At 43.0% G+C, this 24960-nt stretch overlaps 1 protein-coding gene across 5 annotated transcripts in view; it reads left to right on the top strand.

Annotated features, from left to right (window-relative positions):
* grin2ba (glutamate receptor, ionotropic, N-methyl D-aspartate 2B, genome duplicate a) overlaps positions 1-24960 on the top strand; it is a 141668-nt gene that overhangs the window by 64692 nt on the left and 52016 nt on the right. For all 5 annotated transcript variants that reach the window (XM_084926642.1, XM_084926640.1, XM_084926639.1 and 2 more), the window contains exons 5-7: positions 10130-10273; positions 11378-11648; positions 18836-19028. In XM_084926642.1, coding sequence (XP_084782768.1) covers positions 10130-10273; positions 11378-11648; positions 18836-19028 — 608 coding nt within the window. The remainder of the gene's footprint in view (positions 1-10129; positions 10274-11377; positions 11649-18835; positions 19029-24960) is intronic.

The following is a 24960-nucleotide window of genomic DNA, read 5'->3' as shown; positions in this document are numbered from 1 at the left end:
TTTCTGTCAAGTGCCCTTTGAGCTGGTTTTTACCAACTTTGCTGTCAGCCTTAATACATTATTAAAGCGCATAAGAGAAAGATCTTGTATGTGTCGTTATTAGAATAGGGATTTGCACCGATATGTGGGTGCATGTAAGATTTAGCAATATGTTGTTAATGGAAGTTACGTGACAAGGCATCTCAGGCAGTATCGCCGAGTGACACAAAAGTAGTACGAGAACAGAGTAAACATGTAAGGTAATGGATTAACTGAATAAAAACAATGAGTAATCTGTGAAAAACTGCAAAGGGATGGCAGTTTGAATTTAATGCTTTTATGTCTTTATTCTTACAAGTAACGACTACTCTGAGTGTAAATACATTTAATGGCCACACAAACATGCTGTCAAAAATAGGCTACGTTTGAAAGATTTCGACTTTAGTATGAGTGAGGTAGGGGAAGAGGAGCGTGCAGATTGGCTTATTGTCTTAGCCGTAGTCTTGTTACATGTTTGTGTTGTGGAGACAACTCCCTGCCACTGTCACGCCAGCAAAGCAGATTTGAATTTTAATTGTCATCACAGTGAATGAAAGTCTTCACTGGGGGGAGCCTCACTTGTGTAGCAGAGACAGAGAGGGTGGTCTGTGTGAGTCAGAGATGAGAGATGAAAACATCAACCTCTTTATTTTTTATTTTTTTATTTTTAACACGTGTTCTCAGTAATTTCTTCCACTCATAATTTCAGCGTTCGAGAATATTTGTTAGATTCGGTGTCAGAGAATGAGACTCATTCTGCAGTTGTGCCCGTTAAGTCACTGTGGATGAGAGCAGCAGCTAAATGCCCTAAATGTAAAGGCAAAAACACAGGGGATGGGAAAAGAGCAGTGGAGATAAAAGACGAGGGAGATAGAGAGGGTAGTCTTTTGCTTTGGAAAGGATGGGGCGAGGAGGTGGAGAAGGAGGAGGAGGAAGAGGGCGAGCGGAGATAGAGAGGGTGGTCTCGCTACAGACAGTGACTGAGAGCGAGCCTTTATCGTGTTGCCAGGAAAAGAACACAGAAGCACATATCAATAGTACTGTTATTTTTCTCGTTGCTCTTCATCCCCGTCCTCCACACCCCTCCATCGTTCTCTACCTTGTGAAGATTCGGCTTTTTGCGCGTTTCGCCGGTTTCTACGATTCTTAAGGATAAACAGTGACCTGGGCCTTTGTTTTCTCACTGCACCACATACTGACGTATTGTAGATAAACTGTGAATCTGTGGGTGAGGTGAAGAAAGCCCGATAGTGGGGAGATGGGAATCTGTTTGAGCGTGCGCATGTATATGTGTGTGTGTGTTTGAGCATTCGGTTTTTGTAGTGTGAAGTGGTGAGAAACAACCCCAGCGTGACGATGGCTCGGGGCCTTCGGCTGACAGCGCGGACCAGGTGCACCCTGGGATGCATGATAGATGGAGAGAGGGAGGAAGAGAGGGATTGAGCCAGAGAGGAACAGAAAGAAAGCAGACAGGGACTTTAGCAGGGGAAGCCGAAGACGAGAAGGAAGGAAGTTAGCGGTTGTACAATACAGGGGGAAGAGGAAAGACTAGAAGGACAGAAGAAGGGACCAAAGGAGGGAGAGTGGGGAAAGCTGAGGGCAAGCCAAAGCTGGAGATCGAAATCGGTAGATATGCCTGGAATGGTGGAGATAGCAGCAGAAGAATGGAATGAATGGATTAATAACATCCGTCATATGGATCTCACTGACCTGTGCCCCCCTCTACCCACTCCTCCTCTCTGCGTCGCTTCCCTTTGCTAAAGCTAGCATCACCTTTCCCCACTTCCCTTTTGCTTGAACAAGGGACAAAACAAATATGTCTGACTATAGAAGCATGCTCACCCCTCTGACTCTCTAAACCACTTTACAGCCACTTTGGGACACTCTGTGGTGAACCTCAGAGTCTCCTCTGTCCCCGCTTCCACTCATGAATCTGTGACTTACTCACACTTTTTATGATGGTTGTGTAGTCGCAAATGAGAGAAACGAAAACAAAGAATCATTGATCTTTTCCCCATACCGCTTCTTTAACTTTCACCATGGTGGCTTTGGGTGAATCGTTTGAGTATCTATAGGCACAATGCTTCAGTCATCGTGATCTGATATGATGGACAGATTAGCTTGAGGTGATTTAATTTTGTATTTGCACTGGATGTTTCCTACTTGTTTCATTTACTGTCGCTTCATTTTTGTTTTGTTCGTACTTTTAATGGTACTTGTATACATTTTGAGCAAGTCGCATTGCTTTGGACCTTAAATTCAAATTAAATAGTTAATAGTCTTTTACATGTAACTTGTATTGCCTGTGTGAGGTCTCTATTTTGGCTGTGCAACATACTACAAACCTTAAGTAATTAATAGTATCAGACAGTACGAGCAAGAAAAAATTGCCAGAGCAGCCTGTTCTTTCATTCACACAGGACATATTTTCCAAATCAAAACAACATAAACAGCTTTTAGGGCGAGGAGTAGCCAAGTGTTTGGTACATTTTATCCTGTCCTGGTTATCTGTTGTCTTTTTTGTTAACTTAACCTTTCCCACAAAAAATTATCAGCTAATGAAACTCTGCTCGGTTCTTACACTTGCTAACTTCTTTAACAAGTAAGCTAGCTATCGATTGCCAGCTAAATTGCTAGCATGTCCCAAAGCTGTGTGCTGCTATTTAAAGGAGTCTTTAATCTGAGTTAAATACCTACAACTTGTTAAGGTTCCACACATGAAACCTCAATGCAAGAGAGCTTCTCATTTAAAGTAAGGCCTCAGTCACAGGTGTAAAGATGAATCAGCAACTGCAGATCTGATCCGATGGACCATTTGACTAATGTAAATGACTAATGACTAATATGATATGTCTGTGATCTCGTACAAAAATCAGTCTTGCCAAAGTTATACCTCCATCTTCTCATTTATCCACTTAGCCTCTCCCAGCGGCTCACAGAGACACAGATATAAAAACCAGAGTACACCAATTTAATTTGTAGGCTCACCTTTCCCTCTAGCCACCCTGTTCAGTCTTCTTAGCCTAACTCTATGAGACACACAGACAGACACGCACAAAGAAAGACCTATTACCGTTCTACAAGGACCAGGGGACAAACAAGAGCAGCAGCAGGAAGGGCATCAGACTGCAGAGGCCCCTCTGTGGGTCGTCTGCTAAACTTAGAGCAGAAATGGGCCAGAGAGAAACAATCTGTGCATTTGTGTGTCTGTGCCTGAGTTTGTGGCGAGTCCGAGCGTTAAGTGCTATTATCGTTCACTCAGATGCTGTCTGATTGTGTTAAGACGTGAACCGAAACACCAGTTTGTTAAATTTGTTCTTTTCATCCTTTAAATACCTGGAAGGGGACGTAGCTGTCACGTCGCAACGCAATTATGTTAAAGAAAAATCTGTCAAAAATTATAAGGGCGACCTGGGCTCTTTTTTTTCTTTTTTTTTAATTAACTTGAAAAGTACTTAGAATAAGGTCAGTGTTAATTAGATGATGGTCTGACAAATGTGTGAGCTAATTAAGCTTGTATGTGTTTGATTAAAGATAAGTAGACTTCCATGATAAGAAAAGGGATGATGAAGCATGAGAAGAGTGAAGCACGGGAGGGAAAAAGAGACACCGCGAGTGAGGCAAGGTTTAATTGAGGTAGAGATAATAATTGTGGGTGCAGCGAGAGAGGGAGAGAGAGAGTGCACGAGGGACGGGGAGGTGGAGGAGGGGAGGATTCGTCATCAATACGTAGTGCATATGGTGATGGTGGCTTATGCTCACAGGCCTTATCGGAAACGAACACTTGTGTGTTTGTGTGTGCGTTGCCTCGCCCTGCTTCTAGCTCCACTGCGTGCCTGTGTGTGTGTGTGTATGTGTGAAGGCCTGTGGCTGTGGTGAGTTTATATCTCCTGCCCACTGTCTTTTAAATTCACTATATTCAAGCGAAGGCCAGCTGTTCCCTCTTTCCTCCCGCCTCACCTCCCACTCCAGCTCTCTGTTTTTCATCCCTCCATCCTCTTTTTCTCTGTCTCAGTCGCTCTCTCTCTCTCTCTCTCTGGCTAGCTTCTCGTTCCATCAGGCAGTGCAGCAGCAGTCAATAGCACAACCCCCCACCCCCCTCGCTCAAGTTCAAAAGATCCTTTATAGGCAGGATAGAAATATGCATTGCCAAAAACCTCCCAGCAACAGACACCATCATCTCACTCTCCCTGGCTTTCTCTACCTCAGTCTTTGTCTCTCTCTCTTTCACACACACTCCTCTTTTTTCCCCGAATGCTACTTCCTCCCTAAAAACAGATGCCTCAATGACACATATTGCTCATAAAGTTATATAAAAATAGCAGTTCTTATGAGTTAATTGGGATCTAAGCCTTGCCCCACATTCTCACATGCTGTTAAGGGGTTTTCTTGCTTTTTTATGCTTGTGAATTCAGGATAAATATTCATTCTTAATATGAAGTCTGTTCCATTGTGAGCCGTGGAATAGACACGGCATAGTTAAAGATATGTAAAGTAAATACGAACCTACAGGCATAAAATTACAGTGCTGTACAGTAGTCTTAAGCCACCCTTTATTCATATCATGCTTCTTGCTTCCATGGACCAGCAATAGTTCTCCAGGCTTTCTGAAGGTCTGCTTTTTTACTCATTTTCAGTCCAGCATTTACACCTGACCATTTTAAGAGAAATGTTTGTTTATTTGTTAAGCCACCAATAAATCATTCAAGCATAAAAAAAGACCTTACCCAAGTGATAAAGGAGTGTTGTGTCTACACATAACAGCAAGCTTAGCAAATAACCTATTTTAAATGTTATCTTTAGGTTCTTTGTTACTAGCAGCCTGTCACTACGGCACATAATTTGTTCCCATTTCTTTACTTGAATCTGTGAAAAATGCCAAAGATAACACAGACAGGCATAAACTAGTATTTTTGCACCAACAAGCTGATTCTCAAAGAGCTATTAGCTGAAAACCTGGCATATCTCGACATGGTGTACAGTGTGTCCTTAAACATTTTTAACCTGGACAAAAGGACAAAAGAAGAAGTGGTGGGACTAAAAAGTATCTCCAGCAGATAAACAGTATCTGCATCTGTCATGTCCTTAAGAAACAGGAAAAACAGAACAGCAAAGACTTGACACAGGACCTGCGAGATGCATCTGACCCTTCAGTCGATCCATCTACTGTTGACTGAAGCCTCATTAGAAAGAAGTCTCAATGGAAGGGAGGCTGTCAAGAAGCCATTATTAAGGAAGGGAAACAGGGAAAAGGCTGTGTCATGCTAGATTACACAAGAACTGGGCTGAAAATCAGTGGGAACAACTTTATGGAGTTATGAATCCAGATTTGATATTTTTGGTTCAAATCATCATCAATTTGTTCAGGAGAGGTCAAGACTGAGCTAAAAAAGTGTCTCCCCTTCATTTTTAGCACACTGCCTCGTCGGAAAAATATACCTGGATAGAAAAACACACATGGATTGGCCCAGACATCTACATTATTGAAGCAGTGGGGGATCATCCTGACAGAGAACAGAATAAAAGGCAGTGACATCCAAAGAAGAGCTTTAAATGTCCTTCAGAAAGCCTGGAGAACTATTCCTGAAGACTACTTAAAGACATAACAAGAAGCTGCCTAAGAGAAATCAGACTACTGAAGAATAAAGTTCATCATACAAAATATTAACTCTCGATCTTGTTAAAGTTAAACAAAACAATGTCTTTTTTTATTGCTGATATTTCAATACTAGCTTGGCTAGTATTGAAATATCAGCTTGGCTAAGCTAAGCTAAGCTAGCTAGTATGGCTAGCTTAGCTTAGCTTAGCCAAAAGGAAGGAAGGTTAGTTTTCTTTGCCAGGAAATACTAACTGCTTCCAGGATGGTATGCTGTGATGTAATAATTATGAGGATACAGTTACCCAGAAAGCTTGCAGTTACAAAACAAGTTAAGCTTTCCTTTTTAAATGGTGAATCATGCATTTACAGGGCCGTGCAGGGATAACATAGCAAAGCAAGAAGATTTATTTCCAATATATTCCAAGCCTGCTTAAAATGATAAACAAATAGTTAGTTAATTACAATTGAATTACACGAAAACATCTTCAGAGCCACATTACATCAGCACAAACTAAACCAAAAATAAATAAAATGTTCACAGTAGACCAGGTGACGAATGGACTGGCACACCTTACCTTGGAACTATATTAGTTCACTCCATTACTCCAAATTGCTTCCCACTAAAACCTCAGCTGACACGTACCCTCCGACAGCCATGATTTATCTTTACGCAAATGGCGCCATGTTGGTTTTCAGTTGCAGTAAAACACAAAGGAGCGTGAGCGTTACATCTGTAGCTGCACGTAAACATGTAGCTACAGAAAGCAAAATGCAGCTAATGTAAGCGAAAAATGCTTGCTCTTGACCCCTGTGTTCCCATTTAGTATGTGCTTTATGTGATCACGCTGCGATGCACTTTCCCGTTTAACGGTGCTCCTCATGTTGTTTTACTATGTCATTATTTGTGTGGAGTGTGCGTGAGTGCCTGTGTGTGTCTAAAGCAGCACCCTGGTATTATTCTGTGATTGCGGTGTTGATTTGTCTTTTTGTTGGAATCCTCACTTGGAGGATGGGTTTCGATTGCCGCTGCTGCTGCTGCTGTGTATGTGTGTATGCTAACAAGAGATTTTGTGCCTGCCTAAATGTGTTTATATGTGTGTTTAAAGCGAATTATGTGTGTGTATTTTTGTATGTGTGTGTGCATATTCCAGAGCAAGATTGGAAGTGGGTCTATTTCTTTTGCAGTCACTGATGTGCCCCTGTGTGTGTAATTGAAATACCTGAGTTATTGACTCTCTCTCCTCTCCAAGTCAAATAACTGCTCCAGGAGTGTGTGAGTGCACTCATTTGGAGGCTCTGGGGCAGAGCAGGCAACTCTGGCAGACCAAGACCTATCAACCACAGAATACACACACACACACACACACGTGCATACCTAGTACAGAGCCTTTATGAGGCTAAATCTACTCAACTGCAGACACGCAGGCACACTGAGGCAACATTAGAGGCAGAAAATCACACACATATGTATTAATAGAGGTGCTCACACGCACAGTCGTATGCCCAGAATACATTACATTAACTTCAGTGGATCACATAGGAATGGAGATTTGCAGATGACATGCGGCAGCCAGTGCATTGCCTTTAGTTTCCTTATTAGTCTGCCCAGTTGATGGATGAGGTAGGGGGAGTCTAAACCTAAGCTTATGCCAGCCTTTGGATACAAATTAGAGTTTTTTCATGGGACTTGCTTTTTGTCCTCATTAGAGGGATGCCTCCCATAATGTGACAGCATCCCTACAACCTGAGTAATACCTGACTTCGCTCCCATCGACACACATACAAACACATGCTCGCATACATACATCTCTATTTTGCACAAACACACACGTTTCGCACAGAGGAAGGCACACGTGTCTCTCCTCTCTCTTCCTCTTTCTGACAGCAGAAGTCCTGTCTCTGTGGTTGAACAACTCAGGCTTAGCCTCCTCTGTAAATGGGTGGCTGACTGCCTGACACACACACATACACACACATTCACATACGCGCTCACACACCTCCGTTTGCCTGCTCCTTCACTGACTCCTGGCTTCCTGCCCCTCACTCGCTCCATGCAGGATCACAGCCGTCTGCCAGCCTGCCCTGTTCTTCTCCATTCATCCCATTGTCACCACATTGTCCTCTGCCTCTGTCCCTCTGGAGGCTTCAAATCTCAGCTACATCCCCACTGCTTTTTTTAAAAACATTTTTTGTACATCTCTATCTTTTTTTCCCTAGCTTGCTTAATTCCTTTTCCCTCCCTTTGGTTTCTCTCTGCTCTTTTCTCTTATCAGCTCTCTCTTCTGTGGTTTTATCTGCTCTTTCTCTGCCTCTCCTTGTATCTCTCCATCTCTCTCTCTCCCCTGTCTCCACCGGCCATTCATCCCAGCGTATTGTGTTGTATAGTGTATTGTTGCCTGTGTACAGTAGCCAGCACTGACGTCAGCTGTGGATCCACAGAGAGGACAGTGAGCGGCTCTGAGGCGTTTTCAAAGCCTTGCTGGCCGGCTTCTTGTGCCTGGCTGACTGACTTGCTGGCCCTCAAATCCCCCTGTGGGAATTTTAATGCTCGCTAATCGATCACCTCATGCCAGCAGAGGTGATAATGTGGCCAGGCCCTAATTATTGTTGCTGTAAATGAAGAGTGGTGTTTGCAGCACTTCATTTTAGTCAAGCTACCAGCGTCTTTTCTTTTTTTTCTTTCTCCAGTATCTCCAAACCCCACCTCCCGATTTTGCATTTGCCTTGCTCTTCTTTGAGCGTGTACTTTTCTCAAAGGCTAATGAAAATTCTGCAGACCTCTGGCACTCTGAATGAGTGTGCTGGACAGCACATTAATACTGCTCTTAAGAAAAGAGAGATAGAAGGAGAAGGCCAGGGGAAATGGTGGTGGGGAGGCAGGGCGGCAGGGGTGCTCTATAGAGGATAAAGTGGGGGGGAAGCGGGAGTGCACAAGTCTGGAAATTCAATTATAACCGTGCCCCGGCAGTAATTCCAGTGGTATTAATGGGACGGCAGAGCGAGAGACGAGATGGATAGAGATGAAGAATGAGAGAAGAAGGGGCGGAGAAGAGACAGAAAGTTGAGCAACAAATGGATTCGAGTTAGCAGCGAAACACGGCACGACGTCAGAGCTCGCATCATTTTTTCATGATCTGGAGACACAGCTCCTGCGCCGGAGCTGTGTTTATATTTCAAGCAGCATGGGGATAATGACATGTTTTCACCCTCATGGATGCAACGTGTTACCCTCATTACTTGCGAGAGTTCTCATCTTACATGCTCGCCGTACACCTCGACATGCTGCCTCAATCGCGCAGCCCTGATCTCGTTAATGCAGCAACAAGGTAACAGATCAACCCACGTGAATCCCCTGGGAGGGCCAGGTTAGCCTTTGATGATGAATGAAGTGCATAAAGAGTCCTAAGACGCCGGCACCAGGTCTGCCTGTTTGCCTGGTCTTACTGTCAGCTTCAATTTGCTCACATGCAATTAAAAAAAAACAAAAAAACAACCTCATTCTCATTCATATCATTTGCCACATTAGAAGCATTTTATCTTATTGTATATTTATTTTATTTTATTCTACTGTATATAGTATTTTATTTTTATTCTATTCTGTGCAGTTGTGTACTGTATTTATTCTTATTGTATCCTAATTTTTGCCTCATAACTTTTGCACTGTCCACTTCCTGCTGTGACAAAACAAATTTCCCACGTGTGGGACTAATAAAGGTTATCTTATCTTATCTTATCTTATCTTATGAATGCTGTGACCATAAACACACTACTGTACATTGTGTACACGCAAGTTGGACACTCGCAGAATGACTCACAGACACAAACACACATGCAAAATAACCTGCTCATGTTGCAGAACTGCAGAGTCCTGTCTAGACGAGTATTTCTCACCTCCTCCTCTTCTTCTGTCCACCTCGGTATTCTGTTTCAACACTCACGGCAAGACGCAGGCTTGGATATCAGTATGTAAGCAGTGTTTATTGGAGTGTCTGTAATGCTGTTTGGTTTGGTGTACATTTAACGTCTCTAGACTGAGTTTCTCCCAGCAGACAGACTCAGTCAAGGGTTACTGTGTGCCATTTCTTGTTTGTTATTTAAATCTAGTACTGTGCGGGCTAAAAAAATGGCCTTGTTGGCTTTAATGAAAACAAAAATGATGAACACGACCTGTGAGATTAAGGACAGCAGCTTGAAGCCCTCAGAATTTGCTCCAGCCACCCCCGTGTACAAACTCATTAACGGAGTCATAAAGGCAACTAATGAAAATCATGACCGGTATCATTACAAGACCACTGGTGTCCTCTCGCTCTTTCCCTCTGCGAGCGAGAGAATAAAGGCAACAAAATTAATGTTCACACCAATAATGTTACAAAAACACCGCCGTCCTTTAAGTAGCAACTATTCTCCTCTGCGTGTGCGCAGCCACCTAAATTAAAGTTCAGACCAGTGTTGTTGCATAACCGTTTACACTCCACATCTTTGTCCTTCTGTGTGTTTTTCTGTCACTTTCAGGATGACAACTCCATGTTCTTTCAGTTCGGCCCCTCCATCGAGCAGCAGGCATCAGTCATTTTGAACATCATGGAGGAATACGACTGGTACATCTTCTCCATTGTCACAACGTACTACCCGGGTTATCAGGACTTTGTCACCAAGGTAACTGTGCAGCTGATACAACACATACAATCAATCAGGATGAAAGAGATGCAGAACTTGTGATGTGGATGTGTTCCCAAAAGCCTAGGCATTTTTAAATATCAAATATCTAAGTCAGATATTAGTCAGAATATTCACTTATACTCCCAAATCTTTGCAATCATGGATAATAACAATTAAATAATAAAAATAATAATTCAAAAAAAGTCCAAAAATAAATGTAGTTACAAGTTAGATTAAAACATAAATGTACTAACAGACAAAATATATATAATATAATTTTGAATTTGATTTAGACGCTTGGTTTTAACACATAAAGCACTACAGTTTTACTCACTAAAACCACAAGCAACTGTGTGTTAGCCCTGCGACAGACTGGCGACCTGTTCAGGGTGTACCCCGCCTCTCGCCCTATAACAGCTGGGATAGGCTCCAGCACCCCCCACGACCCTGAAAAGGATAAGTGGAAGCAAATGGATGGATGGATGGATGGATGGATGCTCCAAAAGGCACGGACACGACAAACGCACTTCAGTGTTCAGTGACTCTGATTAGCCTAGCAGTCAGCTATCAGCTACAGAGGCCTGACTTTAAGCCTTAAAAGTTGTTTAAAAAAAATCACCCTCTGTATAGTTGTCATGGGTAGAAAGATAAATTAAAAGCATTTTGTGTACCAGACTGTAAACACGTGTATTTCAGCTGCAAAGTTTTAACATGGTAGTCTTTGGAGACTGACTTTCTTTTGAAAGCGCTTGAATAACTGCATGACTGTATTTTTCAGTCCCAGGGGTTTTCAGGTGCTTTGTAACACAAACTGTATGATGCTGATTAGAGATGTGTTTTATAAACATTTAGTAATTTGTATAAACCCAAATGCTGGATCTGTGAAGTGAAGTGCTAAGTAAAAGAAATTCCAATTCAATCTAGTGATGTAGCCACTTTGTTTTTAATAAACTGCTTCATCTTGGAACAATAAACTAAAATGCAAGTCAAACACACATTGAAACACACTGTTGATAAAAATAATAGGGTTTGAATTTTTTTGTCTTGTTAAAGACTAAAGCAAAGTACATTGTGGTAATCAGCCCCTTCTACCCACTGCAGATTCGTAGTACCATCGAGAACAGCTTTGTGGGATGGGAATTAGAGGAAGTTCTACTACTTGACATGTCTGTGGACGACGGCGATTCGAAGATCCAGAACCAGCTGAAGAAACTCCAGAGCCCTGTTATTCTTCTCTATTGCACAAAAGAAGAGGCCAACACTATCTTTGAGGTGGCCCACTCTGTTGGAATCACGGGCTATGGCTACACGTGGATCGTGCCCTCGCTGGTTGCTGGAGATACTGATGTAGTGCCGGCCGAGTTCCCCACAGGTAGGAAATCTGAAACTGAACCAGAGTTCGGACTTAAAATTGGATCACAATGAAATCTGACATAATCGAACATAATAAATTATCTTTTATTGCTTTCAGCTTAAATCCTACACATGTGGAGTTTAACATTTACATAACATTCAGTGATTAGGTGAGAATTTGGAGTGTTACAAATGCATTCATTTTCAGTACAGAAGATTGTAAATGAACCACGGCAGACCCGATAACATTTTTATGCTTTTCAGCATACTTTGTTATTACTATTGCTGTTCGCAATCACACGGCTGCAGCTTTGCAGCTTGCAGTCATACACCTACCAACAACAACAACAAGGCGTGATTGCGGATGCTACTCAGGTGTGTCCGCCTCCCCTGCAGCGGCATTGCAAACCACTTCCGCCACAAAGATGTTGCCCTAAAATGCTTGTTTTAAATCATAATTGTACGTACCAAAGTTACCAAAACATGTAAATGGCCCAGCTTTTATTGCTAGTTGTGCCAGCTTTAGCAACAAAGCTGCAGCCGACACCTCCGATAATCAAAGATCGGCCTCTGCATGGCTGCTGTGGAAATTTTTGCAGAACTGCATAGTGGATGCACACTGGATCTGTTGTTTTCTCAGTTCACGCTGCAGCATGTCAGTAGGGTTCAAGTCTTGACTTTGACTTCACCATAAGTTTAGTTTATTGCTTTTAAGCCGTTCACAGGGGGGGTAATTCTTGTGTTCAGGATCACTGCACCACTGCATACCCCAGAGTGACAGACTGATGACCTGCCATTGTCCCCACTGTCACTGTCAGAGACTTTCTTTAAGGGAGCAGAATTCATGTTTTCTGCAATAATCACAAGTCGGCCTGTAGCAACATAGCATCTCCACTTTATACAGCTTCCCTCAGCTTTGACCGTTGGTAGAATGATTTGTTTGTCTTTGTTTGGTTTATGCAAACTGTGATGAGACTCTTGGCCTCGAACAAATCCATATAGAGTATTCTTCCAAAAGGTTTTGTTGATGCAAAATTAATAAAAGCCTTAATGTACTGTTGGGATAGCACTGATTTTCACTTTACCACTTCATGTTGCCATTTTAGCCCAGAGCCTTCAGGTTAGCAGAGTAATAAACTGACCTTTGTTGAGTTTAGACGTGACTTTCTTTGGATGTTTTTGTTGGGTTGTTTGAGACTTTCCAGAAGTTGTCACTGTATTAGAGGAATTCTGGAAGGTCAAGTACCTCTTTGAAAGTTCAATCTTGTTTCAAAATCTCCTTTTATAGATAAATCCTTTGTGGACGTGCCTTAGAAATAGTCTCATAAACCTTTCCAGAAAGATACTTCAATCACATTTTTTTCCTTGTCTCATTTCTTTTGGCACACTGTGCTAATATTGAGACTTGAATCGGGACTGGCAATGTATATTGTGCAGACTATATATGAAAGTTAAAGATGGCCACTCAAATGAGGCAAAGAGTTTCTCCGCCCATTGACGTCCTTACAAGTTGACAGCCTGAGGACTCGCCCCCTGCTGGCACTTAGAAAGAACACAAGTTTTAATTTCTTCATTTGCTTCATTTTTCATAAGAAGAAGAAGCTGCAGCCGAGCTGTGGTATATACTGCACCACATTACAGAAAAGCGTTTTGTTTCATTTCCAAAACAGTGATAATGATATAGTAAACTTCTTTTAGATCGGTCCTAAAACCGACTCTTTGTATTTGACCATCATAATGATCCGAGTAGAAACAAAACCGAAGACGGACACAGACGGACGGCAGAACCACTAAAAGCTATTCCTTAAATTTTCTTTCCAGTTCACTGTTGGATTGTTTTGTAAGACAAACTGACCTTTTCTAACAAGAAATGAGGGAGCCTCTTTTCTCCACAGCACCACCGGAGGTCAATCTAACCTTTTCAGGTCAAATGTGAAACCAAAGTGATGTCTAAGTTGGGGCACATTAAAACACTCAACCTGCTCACGCAATTTGTCAGGCAAACCTGTCAGGCTGACTCATCGAAAACGACACTCAGCGCTTGGGGGTGGACAGACACTTTTTAGAAAGGCCATCTCTCAGTGGGAATCAAACCTTTAACTGTTAGTGATGTCCCCACCGTGCTAACTAATGGAACTTTCCTCAACTTTTGGCTCTCTGTGGGAGAGAAAACTGTAGAGGAGGTAGTATATCTAAGCTAGACGTATGAGCGCTGTAATTTGTTGGTGTTTGGCTGGTTGATTTACAACGGAGGGGCGAAATTACACTGCCGCCTGTTCTCAGCAGTTTCTGGGAAATGGTTTTCCAGGCGGAACCTGAGACCGTTGTCCCGTTCAGGCACCGTAACTCAAACCTTTTACCTCTGTTCCCCTATTGGCACCCACAGATGATTTACTCTGAGTGGGAGCTAGGAGTGTGTTTGCAGGCTGGTCTGTATGTGTGTGTGTGTGTGCTTTTGTTTTTGTTTCAGTGTGTGATGTCTATGTGCATTTGTCTGTGAAAGTTACGATTGGTTCAGGGTTTAATTTGCATGAGAAAATAATGAGCAAATGTAATCAAATGGGTTGTGTGTTTGCACACTGCTGTGTACTTCATATGGTGAAGGACGACCGGTGTTTACTCGTTGGACAGGGTGAACCGAATTCTGTGCGTGTTTGTGTCCGTGCGTGTGCGTTTGTGTCACTCTGTCTGTTACAAATTAGAGTTCCACTCTATAAAGTTTGATATATCACCGTATCAGTTATGTAAATCACACAACAACGTCCCTCTTGATTTATGTTGCCGCTGAGATAATCGCGTCTCGCTCGTGTACCGCCTGGATGATTGCAAAGTAGAGCTGCGTCGATGGACACACACAAAGCTCTTTCAGTTAACACTCAATTATCATGACATGACTCACATGGGACAAAATGACACATTTCAGGCTAAATGTCGTCCTCCTGTTTCATCTGTGATGAACAGGATACAGAATGTGCCAAAATAACCACACAGAATTCTCAAAGTAAGACGACTTTTTATGACGTCGCTTGTGTCAAATACAAGATTATTTAGATCATACCTTTACTTAAAAACGTCATTAAAAATGGCATATTAAGAATATAATACAGTGTTGTAAGACAGCATGCAAAGAAACCATGAGTATCCAGATGGCCAAGCTTTGATTCACAGCTCTTCTCCTGTAGGATCTGTGCTTGTTCGTGCTGCTCCTGCCAGAAATATGAAAGTGATGGTTGGCTGATGAGTTTCCTTTAAACAGCTGCAGCAGTGACAGTCTGTAAAACCTGTACTGAGAACAGCCTCACCTTTCTAATCACTAAAATGCTAAAGCTTTCCAAATGCCTCTGCTTTGTGGTTTTGTCTCGAAGTGCAAAAACGTAGAAGAACAGCATCAAAATCCTAGCAGCCTAAGAAAGTTAGCAATTGTTAACTCTATATTGCCCTGACAGATATTTATCAGCTTGATGACATATTGGCCTATAACAAACATGAGTCTACATATGACAACATATGAGTTGTCCAGAAAGACGCCAATTTAAAAACGTTATTTTTTCTGGAGTGAAGCAGTGTCTTTGCTGCCGGACCTTTTTTAAAAAAAAAAAAGATTATTCTTATTTATTTATTTTCCCTTTTAGCCTTTATTGGGTAGAAACAGTGGATATAGTCAGGAAAGAGGGGAGAGAGGGGAAGACATGCAGCAAAGGACTGCAGGTCAGACTCGAACCCGGGCCTACTGCTCTCTGGTCAATACTTCCAGGCATGTAGACACGAGTAAGAAGATCCGCTGAAGTTCTGAATATCTGAATGGGGATAAAAAGGTCATTTCAGTGACCGAACGTGGCGTAGTTGTTGTTGTCAGAAACTGCTGATCCACTGGGATTTTCCCACACAACCATCTCTAGGGTTTACAGAGAATGGCCTGAAAAAGTGATCGAGTAAACAGGTTTTCTGAAGGTGAAAATGAAAATAACCCCTCATTACAGCCGAGGTATTCATATAAACACAAAACACATTAAATCTTGAAGCAGATGGGCTTCAACAGCAGCTAAGAGCAGGAAACTGAGGTTATTGTTTTCACAGACTCACCAAAATTGCACAATAGGAGTTTGGAAAAACACCGTCTGGTCTGATGAGTCTTGATCTCTCGTATTCCATGTGAGAGTCAGCTTTCATACCGTTTAGGTATGAAAACATGGATCCACCCACCTTGTATCAGTGGTTCAGGCTCGTGGTGTTGGTGGAAATGGTGTTGGGGACGTCTTAGTTCCAATTAAGCATTACTTAAATGTCACAGCCTGCCTAATTATTGTTGCTGACCATGTCCATGGATGCTTTCAGCTGGATAATACACCATGTGACAAAGCTGAAACCATATTAGTCTGGTTTCTGAGTTTACTCAGCGCCTTGTTGAATCTATGAGGGATTAAGCAGCTCTGAAGACAAAAGATGATCCAACCTGGGACTAGCAAGGTGTACCTAATAAAGCAGCTAGTGTGTGTATGTAGGACATGCTTGCATGTTTGTTTGTGGCATTTGACATAAGAATCCTGTATCAGTTGGGATAGTTCTGGAAAAACCAACATGCCTAGTGTAAGCATCAAGATCAGAAAAGCCACATTAAGCCTGCAGCAAGTGGCAGTCAAGCGCACCAACTTCTGAATCAGCACAGAGTGAAATGACACCGCGACACCGCACGTGACTGTTGGTTTCGCTGGTTGTGTCCTCTGTGGACTCTGGCGGTTCAGGGTTCACCAGGAGGTGCATGCTAGCTGTGGGCCTACTTTACTTACAAGGCACACTTAATAATTTGCACCGTGTGTGATGAAGAGCCTCCAAATCTCACGGGTAATTCCGCTGATCCCTTCCTTAAGTAGCGCTTTGGGAAACCATCTCTTCACCCACTCCTTCTTCCTTCTTGCTTCTCTATATTTTGCTGCTGTTCCATCACTTTTCTGTTTTTTTTCTTCTGTGTTACTATTTCAGCCTCCTCTGACTTGCTCCCAAGTCTCAGCTCCCTTCATCTTCCTGTGTTTCTTGAGTCTGTATCTTTGTGTCTCTGCTGCTGCCTGACTTTCTCTCTCGTCTGCTCATTCTGTCACTCTTTCCCCTCCTCGTCCCTCTCAGCTCTCTCTCTCCCACTAACAGCCTTTCTGTCTCTTTTTTCCCTTGATCAAAGTTGCACACTACTGCCACACACACTGTGTTAACGTAACCACCCAGTCTGACATCACTGGCATTAATAAACTGTTTCCAGAAATATCTGCTGTTATGCTTTCCGATCAGTTTGCTTATTGTGGATGCGTTATGTCCGCAGTGTGATTTAGGTGGTATGTGTGAGAGGGAGATGTCCTGCCACATTGTAATACCTTGTTACACGCCCAAAAGAGAGCTGCGACAATAAGACATCAAACCGTCCGCCCGCGTGCTCCCGACACACACGTCTCGCCTATGTCTTCCTGGGAAGAAAGTCACGCCCTTAAAGCAATAAAAAGTCAAGCATGTAAAAAGGAACGGGGAACGGAGCGAGTGGTGAGAAAGTGTCGACAACGTGTGACATGAGATGTGGTCCTGAAGGGCCTGAGCTGTCAGTGCAGAGGCCCCGTGAGGAAGGCAGGTTGCCAGGCTGCCTGTCTATTTCTGCACGCTGACATGGTAGCGGGCTGGCTGACATGTGGTCATACATTGTCAGATAGATGCAGACCTGCTGATGGACAGAAAGATGGACAGATTAAATAGAAGAGAGTCAGATAAATTACAAGCTTACAAACCCTGAGAGCTTGAACCCAGGGGGCCTCTAATGGCTCCTAAACAATCAGCTGTTGGCTGTTTTCAGAAGTCATAAAGGCATTTTTGTAGCAAATTTTAAACCCGGAGGTAGTTAAGACTTTTGACTTGAAAGGTTTGAGCGTTAAATTGTTTGTTCGGCAATGCCTACCACTGATTCAGCCACTGCTGTCACACCTTCTCTAACATGACCACCGAACACAGAAACGCTTGCTTTTTTCTTAAAAGAAAAAAAAAAAGATTTCCATGTTTGCATGTTTGCTGATTGGATCCTTTTAGTAATAATTGGGTGGTGAACATCTTTAAACCACCCAATTAATGTTAAAACACCTGCTCCAACTTTGAACTGTAACCTAAGCCAAGAAGGCATGAAATTGTTACCAAATGATGCTCCAAAATGAATCCTTGTGTACCGTGCTTAAGGACAATCCCCTTGTTAAATCCAGCATGATGAAGTCCTGAACCGCTGAACACGGGAACTTAATGACTGGTCATTAAAAAGAGATAAAGATTTATTGCTGGGAAACATGCACCATGAGTAATCAATTAATGATGACTATTAGTCATGGGTTTATCGTAATTAAAATTGAATATTGTAATGGATTTTATTGCCAATAACAGCAGTTTAATATCAGTGAAACTCATTTTCATAGCATCTGTGTTTAATACATCCAAAAGAGCCTAACAGTAAGTTAATGCCTTTTTTTTAACAAAAAATGTAACATTAAGAAAATATTTTCACATTCATGCAAGTTATTGTCGGGTTTTTAGGATACCTACAGGAAATTTTGTGTTTGTGATTCGCTGCCTGCCCCCAGGCTGTCCTCAGCCTCGAGAATGCTTCGAATACCTACAGAGAAGGACGTGGTGGAGGAACGACAGGTATCCTGGCAAACAGCTGAATGGGCTGATGGGCACTTGGAAGGGCATCGGGAGAGATGGGCATGGAGGCACACAGACAGAGAGAGACCTGCAAATAAATGTTCCTAAACATTTGACAGATTGTCAAATGCGAACAGGAGTCGGGCAGACAGAAGGACAGATAAGCAGGCGTGCGGAGAGTGCAAAGGCCGACAAACAGACCGTACAGAACGTACTTTAGACAGACAGATGGACAAACACAGCAAGACGATAGACTCTTAGTCAGTCAGAATGGTAGTGCTATTCATCTGCTCCCTGAGTCACTACGTAGTGTATGCTCTGTCTCTTGGAGTTTGTTCAAAGCATGTACACTCTATATATCCTAGCACACTGATCCCCCTGTCTCCCCGGTTTGGTTTCCTCCATCTGTCCGTCTCGCTGTGTCTTCACTTTCCTCCGTAGAATCACTCCTTCCCTTCTCACCTCCCTTTAAAACAAAAAAACCCTCATCTGCCTTCTTTCTGCATTTCCACTAAACGATCACTCTCCTCTTCTTGCTTCCAGGCCTGCTCTCCGTCTCCTATGATGAATGGGACTACGGCTTAGAGGCGCGGGTTCGCGATGGTGTGGCGATCATCACTATGGCGACTTCTACCATGATGATGGACCGCGGGCCTCACACCCTCTTGAAGTCTCAGTGCCACGGAGCTCCTGACAGAAAGACCCCCATCTCAGGCAACCCCAACGAAGTGCTCAGGTGAGTGAAGGTGGAGAGGGCGTAGCATGTCAGAGCAGCATGATCACACTTAATGGACCCTGGTGAGCAGTCTCAGTTAGTTTATCTGGTTTCATCGGCACTTATAGTATTGCACGCAAAGCAACACTGTGACATTTAGATGTACGATTCGAGGGTCTTTGTTGTCATTATGCAAGGATAACGAAATTATAGTTTTATTTTCATTTTTCTACATTTGTGACACAACTTCCAGTGATGCTGGAAATAATTAGAGTCCGTCTGCTATCAGTTTACAATGAATGGAGTCGAGTTGGCAATGGCATGCAATCTGTTGCGGTGATTAACACAGTGAATTAAATCAGTGAAAATCACAAGTCTGTTGCTGTCTGCATATACAGAAATTTGCATTAATCACAAATTCACATTAGCCACTTATACTCAGACTCCAGCCAGAAACAGAAATTAATGCCCCTTTACTGTTACCTGGACAAATACCTGTTAGTTAACAGAAGTCTGAGATTGAACTATGATCTGGCACATCTTCATTCAGTTCTGAAACCGCAAAAAAACTTTTAAGCAGGGAAAACAAAAAGATTAAGTAGTATTAAGTGACATCTTGGATCTTACTTTTATTAATCACAGAGCTTCTGGTGGTGTGGTTTGCGTTCTTTATCAGTAAGCCTGCTTTCCCATAAAACGTTCAGCTCTCTGCTGGATGTTGCCACTTGCGCGCTGCTTGAATATGTCATTCTGCAGTAGTCTCGGTGTTCTCTAGGAACCACGATCCTTTTCCTTTGCTTTCTGCCCTGCAGCAAGTCGGCACATATCTCACGAAAACCAGCTCTGTGGTGCAAACCATACACTTCTGTACAATATAGAAGAGATGCCACAAAGCACTGGTCGTGTTTGTTTAAAGCTGTTTATTCACGCTAATGTGTCTGAGTTGATGTGGGAGTCATTTGTGGATGTTGCTTTAAAATTGCAACGTTCTGGTGGTCTAACATCCCCACGATCACCATGGCACCATCATCATTGGTGCAGCAGATGTTGCAGCACGCACGTGTTAGCATCTCCATCCCCTGCACGCTGTGATCATCCTCCCCCCACGTAATAATACCCTATGCACAAACACCCCTTCACATGCTGCCATCTTCAGGAAAACCGACCCCACCCCTTCAGCTGTCCGTCCCAGCAGCAGGCCTTTTGAACTGGATGTGAAGCCTAGCATTGGGCTGCGCTTTGCTCTGCGCGCCGCCTAATTGGTCCCAATGGCGTTTCAGTCGGCGAACACTATCCCCTGTCGTGCTGCGCTCCAGAGCTCAGCGCAGCATTATATTCTGTGGCGGTTTCACCCCTCCGCCACTCTGCGCGTCTGCTGGAGATAGATGTGCGTGGGTATGTGTGTTTTTATTGCCCTAAAGAGAGACAAACTGTCAAGGAAAGCCACGTGTGCATGTGTGCACAGGTGTCGTACAGGGCAGCATATGTGTGTATGCTTGCTAAAGAGACTGTCAGTATTGCTTCAGGACACCGATGGCAGATCACAGACACTTGCACAGAAAACGAAATGCACTGACCCCTTTTGGCTGATTCAGACAGATGTATAGATGCACAAATAGTCTTTTTCTGCCTTCTCCTGCAATTTTTCTGCTGAATGCAAGCACGCATACATCCCGAAATACTCTTCTCACGCTCATAAGACGCCAGAGAAACGTGGAGCCTACTGTGGAAACTCGGGCTCTTCTTTTGGGATGTGCGTAATTTTTTTGCTCATGGTCAAGCTTAACTGCATCCTGCACAAAGGCAACAAAACTTTGTTGTCTGTTCCAGTCAACTCTTTGGATGTCATTTCAGCCCCTGCCTGTTGTTCTCTCCTTTCTGAACCTTTTACATTTGTTTCACCACTGCTTACTGCTTTGACATAACATTGGTGTTTATGGCAGCTGCTCTTGCCCCAGAATACAACCCCCTCCTCTCTCTTCTGTTCATGTGTTTGCCTCGCTGTGGTCTGCTGCGCACTGCTTTGTTCTTCTCAACTCTGCTGTGGTCTCTCTGCCGCGTTCTCTCTGCTCTGCTCGGCTGTCCTCTTGCGCCCCGTAGTCTTCTGTTTTTGTTCTGCCCTGCTCTGCTTTTTTTTTTCCCTACATCTGCTCTGCTTTGTTCTACTTTTATTCTGTTCTGTGGAGGGCTGCTCTACCATTTTATCTTCTCACACCTCCTCGCCTCTCCTCTTGTCTCCTCTCCTCTCTTCTCTAGTGATTTTTCCTCTCATCTCTACCGTTCTGCTCCTCCCTAGTTGGTGCCTGCACTGCAGACCTGCAGTTTTATAATCAACTTAGCTGTGTTGTTGATTAGATCAGTTGCAAACACTGCTAAGATCCTTTGCCCCTTTTCTGCTTTAACTAAATTTGTTTGGTGATAACCTTTGTCTTCAAGTGTTCAATCAAGAGATTAGCATTTGACCTAGAGTCTATATATTAGAAAGTGAATGAACGCCTAGTTGCCCGGCTTGCGTGGCTGCTTGGCTGCATGGACCGATGTCCACCCGCCCGATTCATTCACTATTAAGTGAGTCAACGAATGAAAGATGGATGGACGGCAGCTCAATCAAAAAGCTCTTTCCTGCGCCTGGGAAGCCTTACATTCTGTGTTCTCTCCAGTGAATACAAACTCCATTTGTAAAAATTTCAAGCAGACCTTTAAAGTAAATCATTAATAAATCAAGCAGGGGCACAATTAATTCTAAGCTGTCGAAAATGGCATTTAGCAGCTAAACCTGAAAATGAAGCTTTCATCTCAACATATTAAGCTGGAAAAACATCCATGGAAAATGGACCAATCAGAAACTGATTCACTGATCAATATAGGTCCCGAGCTTGCCCCACTGCTAAGTCACAATCCACATGTGCCAATCTGAAACATTTAGGTAAATAAACTAACTATTAGTGCTATAAAATTGGGTGCTTTAATGTTTACACACACACGCTACAGATTTTACTTGTAAACCCATATTTTTACTGTGATCTACGGTGGCCCTGAGAGGTCAAGCGTACTTATGAAAACAGCAGCAAATAGAAAAGTGCCGCAAAACACACGAACCACAACGGAAATAGAAAAATACACAGCAAACACTCACAAAAACCAAAAACAATCTCACAAAACACAACAGAAGTGTTTTTAGGGACACAAGAATGTGTCGGACCAGCTGCAGAAGTGAAGCTAACAGTAAGCAAACATGCTAACAGCAAACATGTATCTACAGTATTATATGACAACACAGATGAATCCTCAGCTTCTTTTCTCCATGTGATCCTTTGCATTTCTTAGTTTCTGGTACATTATAAACCACGGCCACTGCAGATAGCCTACAGGGTAGAAGTTCTCCAGTTGGGGATCTCAGGTTTAAAGAGTAGTAGCGAGTAGCGAGAAGTACCTGTACCTTTTTCTTGCTTTAGATATATTCCACAACATTTTTTTAGGATGTCTTTGAAGTGCGTGGTTAAGAATCTGAAGCAGATGGTGAAGAAATCAAGGAAGGACGGTGGCAGTTATCCATTTTTAAACCTTCTTAAAAACCGATGATTATATGGAAATACATATGTCCCAAAGTACGAGTGAAGAATTTGTATTGTAGCTCCAACACAAGTTGGTCCAGCTTGTGGATTATACACGAGCTAGGTCAGTAAGAGATGCATGGGAATATGTAAATTGAATCTAGTTTACATTTCAATCTGCTGGTGAACGAGGAAGACTGGCTCTAAGGTCACGGTCATCTACTCGAATTTATAAGCCATACATTAGCATTTTCTTGTTAGGCCCTCAGTGCCTCATAGAATACCACAAGAGAAGGACGCGTCACTCCACTAAGTAAATTAAGTCCATTGTAGCCAGCGCTGTGACATTCCAGCTAATTCTACAGCATGAGCCTGACAAATGAAGATAGCAGGAAGGGGAAGAAGAAGAGTGCAAAGCACAGAGGAGAGGGAGGGACAGAGCGAGGGAGAGGTGGCAGTAGAGGCCAGCAGCGACCAATACACAACAGTGTGAGAATCATGAGTTTGACAACACTGGCCCTGACCTTGCCAGGCGTGGACAGGTTCCAGATGAGGTTGGTCTTGGAAAGGTGTCAAGTGCTTTTAAGCTCCGTGGGCATTTTTGAACTTCTGTGGCCTCAGTAAGGCTTTCAATATGGGGTATATATATATATATATATTTAAGCACATACACGTTTGTGCGTCAGTGTGTTGGTGTGTGCTTGCACGCATGCTCTGGATACAGAACAATCTGCAGTTGCATTTTGACCCTGTTGCACTGAGAAATGCCAACTCAATGGGACCGGTGTGTCCGTGTCCGACTTGGTGTTTGCGCGTGTCTTTGTGTGCATGTGCATGTGAGTCTGTGGAGCCCAGCTGGATGTGTGTGTTTATGGGGCAGGCAGTGGGAGGTGGCAGATAGGTACCTGTTTTTGATGGGGCTTGATTGGAAGTAGGTCAGGAATCCTCTCTCCTCTTTCTTCCATCTCCCGTCTCTCCATCTTTATTGCCTTGCTCCTCCTAAATCTTTTCATCTGTCCTGTCACTAAATCTCTTTTTGTCTGCCAGGTTTATCCAGTCCTCTGCTTTTCTGTGTTTCTTATTTTATCTCACATAATCTTTTCCTTTCCCCAGTATTTTTTATTACATCCTTCTCGCTCTTTTCCCCTCCCCTCTGCTGCATCCCATCTTCACCTACCTCCTTTTTGCTGCAGGCTATTATAATTTTCAATTTGTACAGCAGTACAGTACATAGGTTTGTCTTTTAAGGTTTTTGAAGTTTTATTCCAAAATGCTCTGAAATTAGAAAATCAAGAGGAGGAGAATATTGCCTCAGGTATCCATTATCTCTGCAATGTAGACAATGCAGTCTGCTCGAGGGCTAGCGCTTTAAAGAAATTTCACTGTAATTAGTTTTAATTAAGTGCTGTCAATCATGTGTCAAAGCCACATATTGATGTCCACGCTTCTTCCCTCTGCTCCTATGCTCAGCTTTGTTTACACATTCACTCGTCGTATATGGATGCCGCTGAATGCATATAGTCACCTCCCCTCGCATTCACACATTATACCCCAAGTGTGCACGCAACAAAGCCTCAGTATGTTTTTCTACCTCAGCCGCACGGAGCCCTACATGGCTTGTTATCACTCTCAGTATAGATCCCTCCTCTTCAGATCCAGTGATTACACTGTACCACAGTAATTGCTAAGGAGTGTAATTCATAATTAATTCATGTCAGGGTTAATTTATTAAAACTGACTTATCAATATTTTACACAACTCCTCCATTATTCACACCAGAACATGCGCTAAAACCTATCTGTGTCAGGCCATGGAGTTAGCATGGGAAGTGTGCCGCTGCGTGCCGTGTTGTTGTGGCACAGCGTTGTTCTGGTTTGTCTTTAGATAAACCTATGCATGCAAATGGATTCGCTGCATTGTGGTTCATGCTGCAAAAAATATGAGGCGTTTGCTGAATGTAGAAATCGTTTTCTATAGATTTGATTGGAGTAGTACATGTCGGACTCCGGTCAGTGTTACTAGCTCTTGTTCGCCAGGTGACGACAGCTGCTGCTGTTTGAATTTTAATTCACCTCGTGTACAGCACAGCTGAGATACTCTCCTCCGGCTCATGCAGGAAACTGACAGGTTCAACAGGATATCAAAACATGCATTTTAGCGGGGAAGGTGGATGCGATTCTGTCTTATTATGCTAGTCACACCTGCGTATTCAGATTCCTACCATCCACATAACTTTATACCATCTCATGACACCTACAGTAACTTATGGAAAAGCAGGGATCGGTTTGTGTTCACATTACATGAAGGCAGCGATGGTGACATGCAATCATCCTGTCACTCAGCTTTGGAATAACAGTCACCGCATGCTTGCATATGCCTCTGTGAGTTTTGCTGCATAG

Source organism: Perissodus microlepis, chromosome 4, assembly GCF_051167445.1.
Source record: "Perissodus microlepis isolate ML-2025 ecotype Zambia chromosome 4, ASM5116744v1, whole genome shotgun sequence".
NCBI lineage: Eukaryota > Metazoa > Chordata > Actinopteri > Cichliformes > Cichlidae > Perissodus > Perissodus microlepis.
The sequence above is the reverse complement of the archived record's forward strand: the minus strand, read 5'-3'. Positions and strand labels throughout refer to the sequence as shown.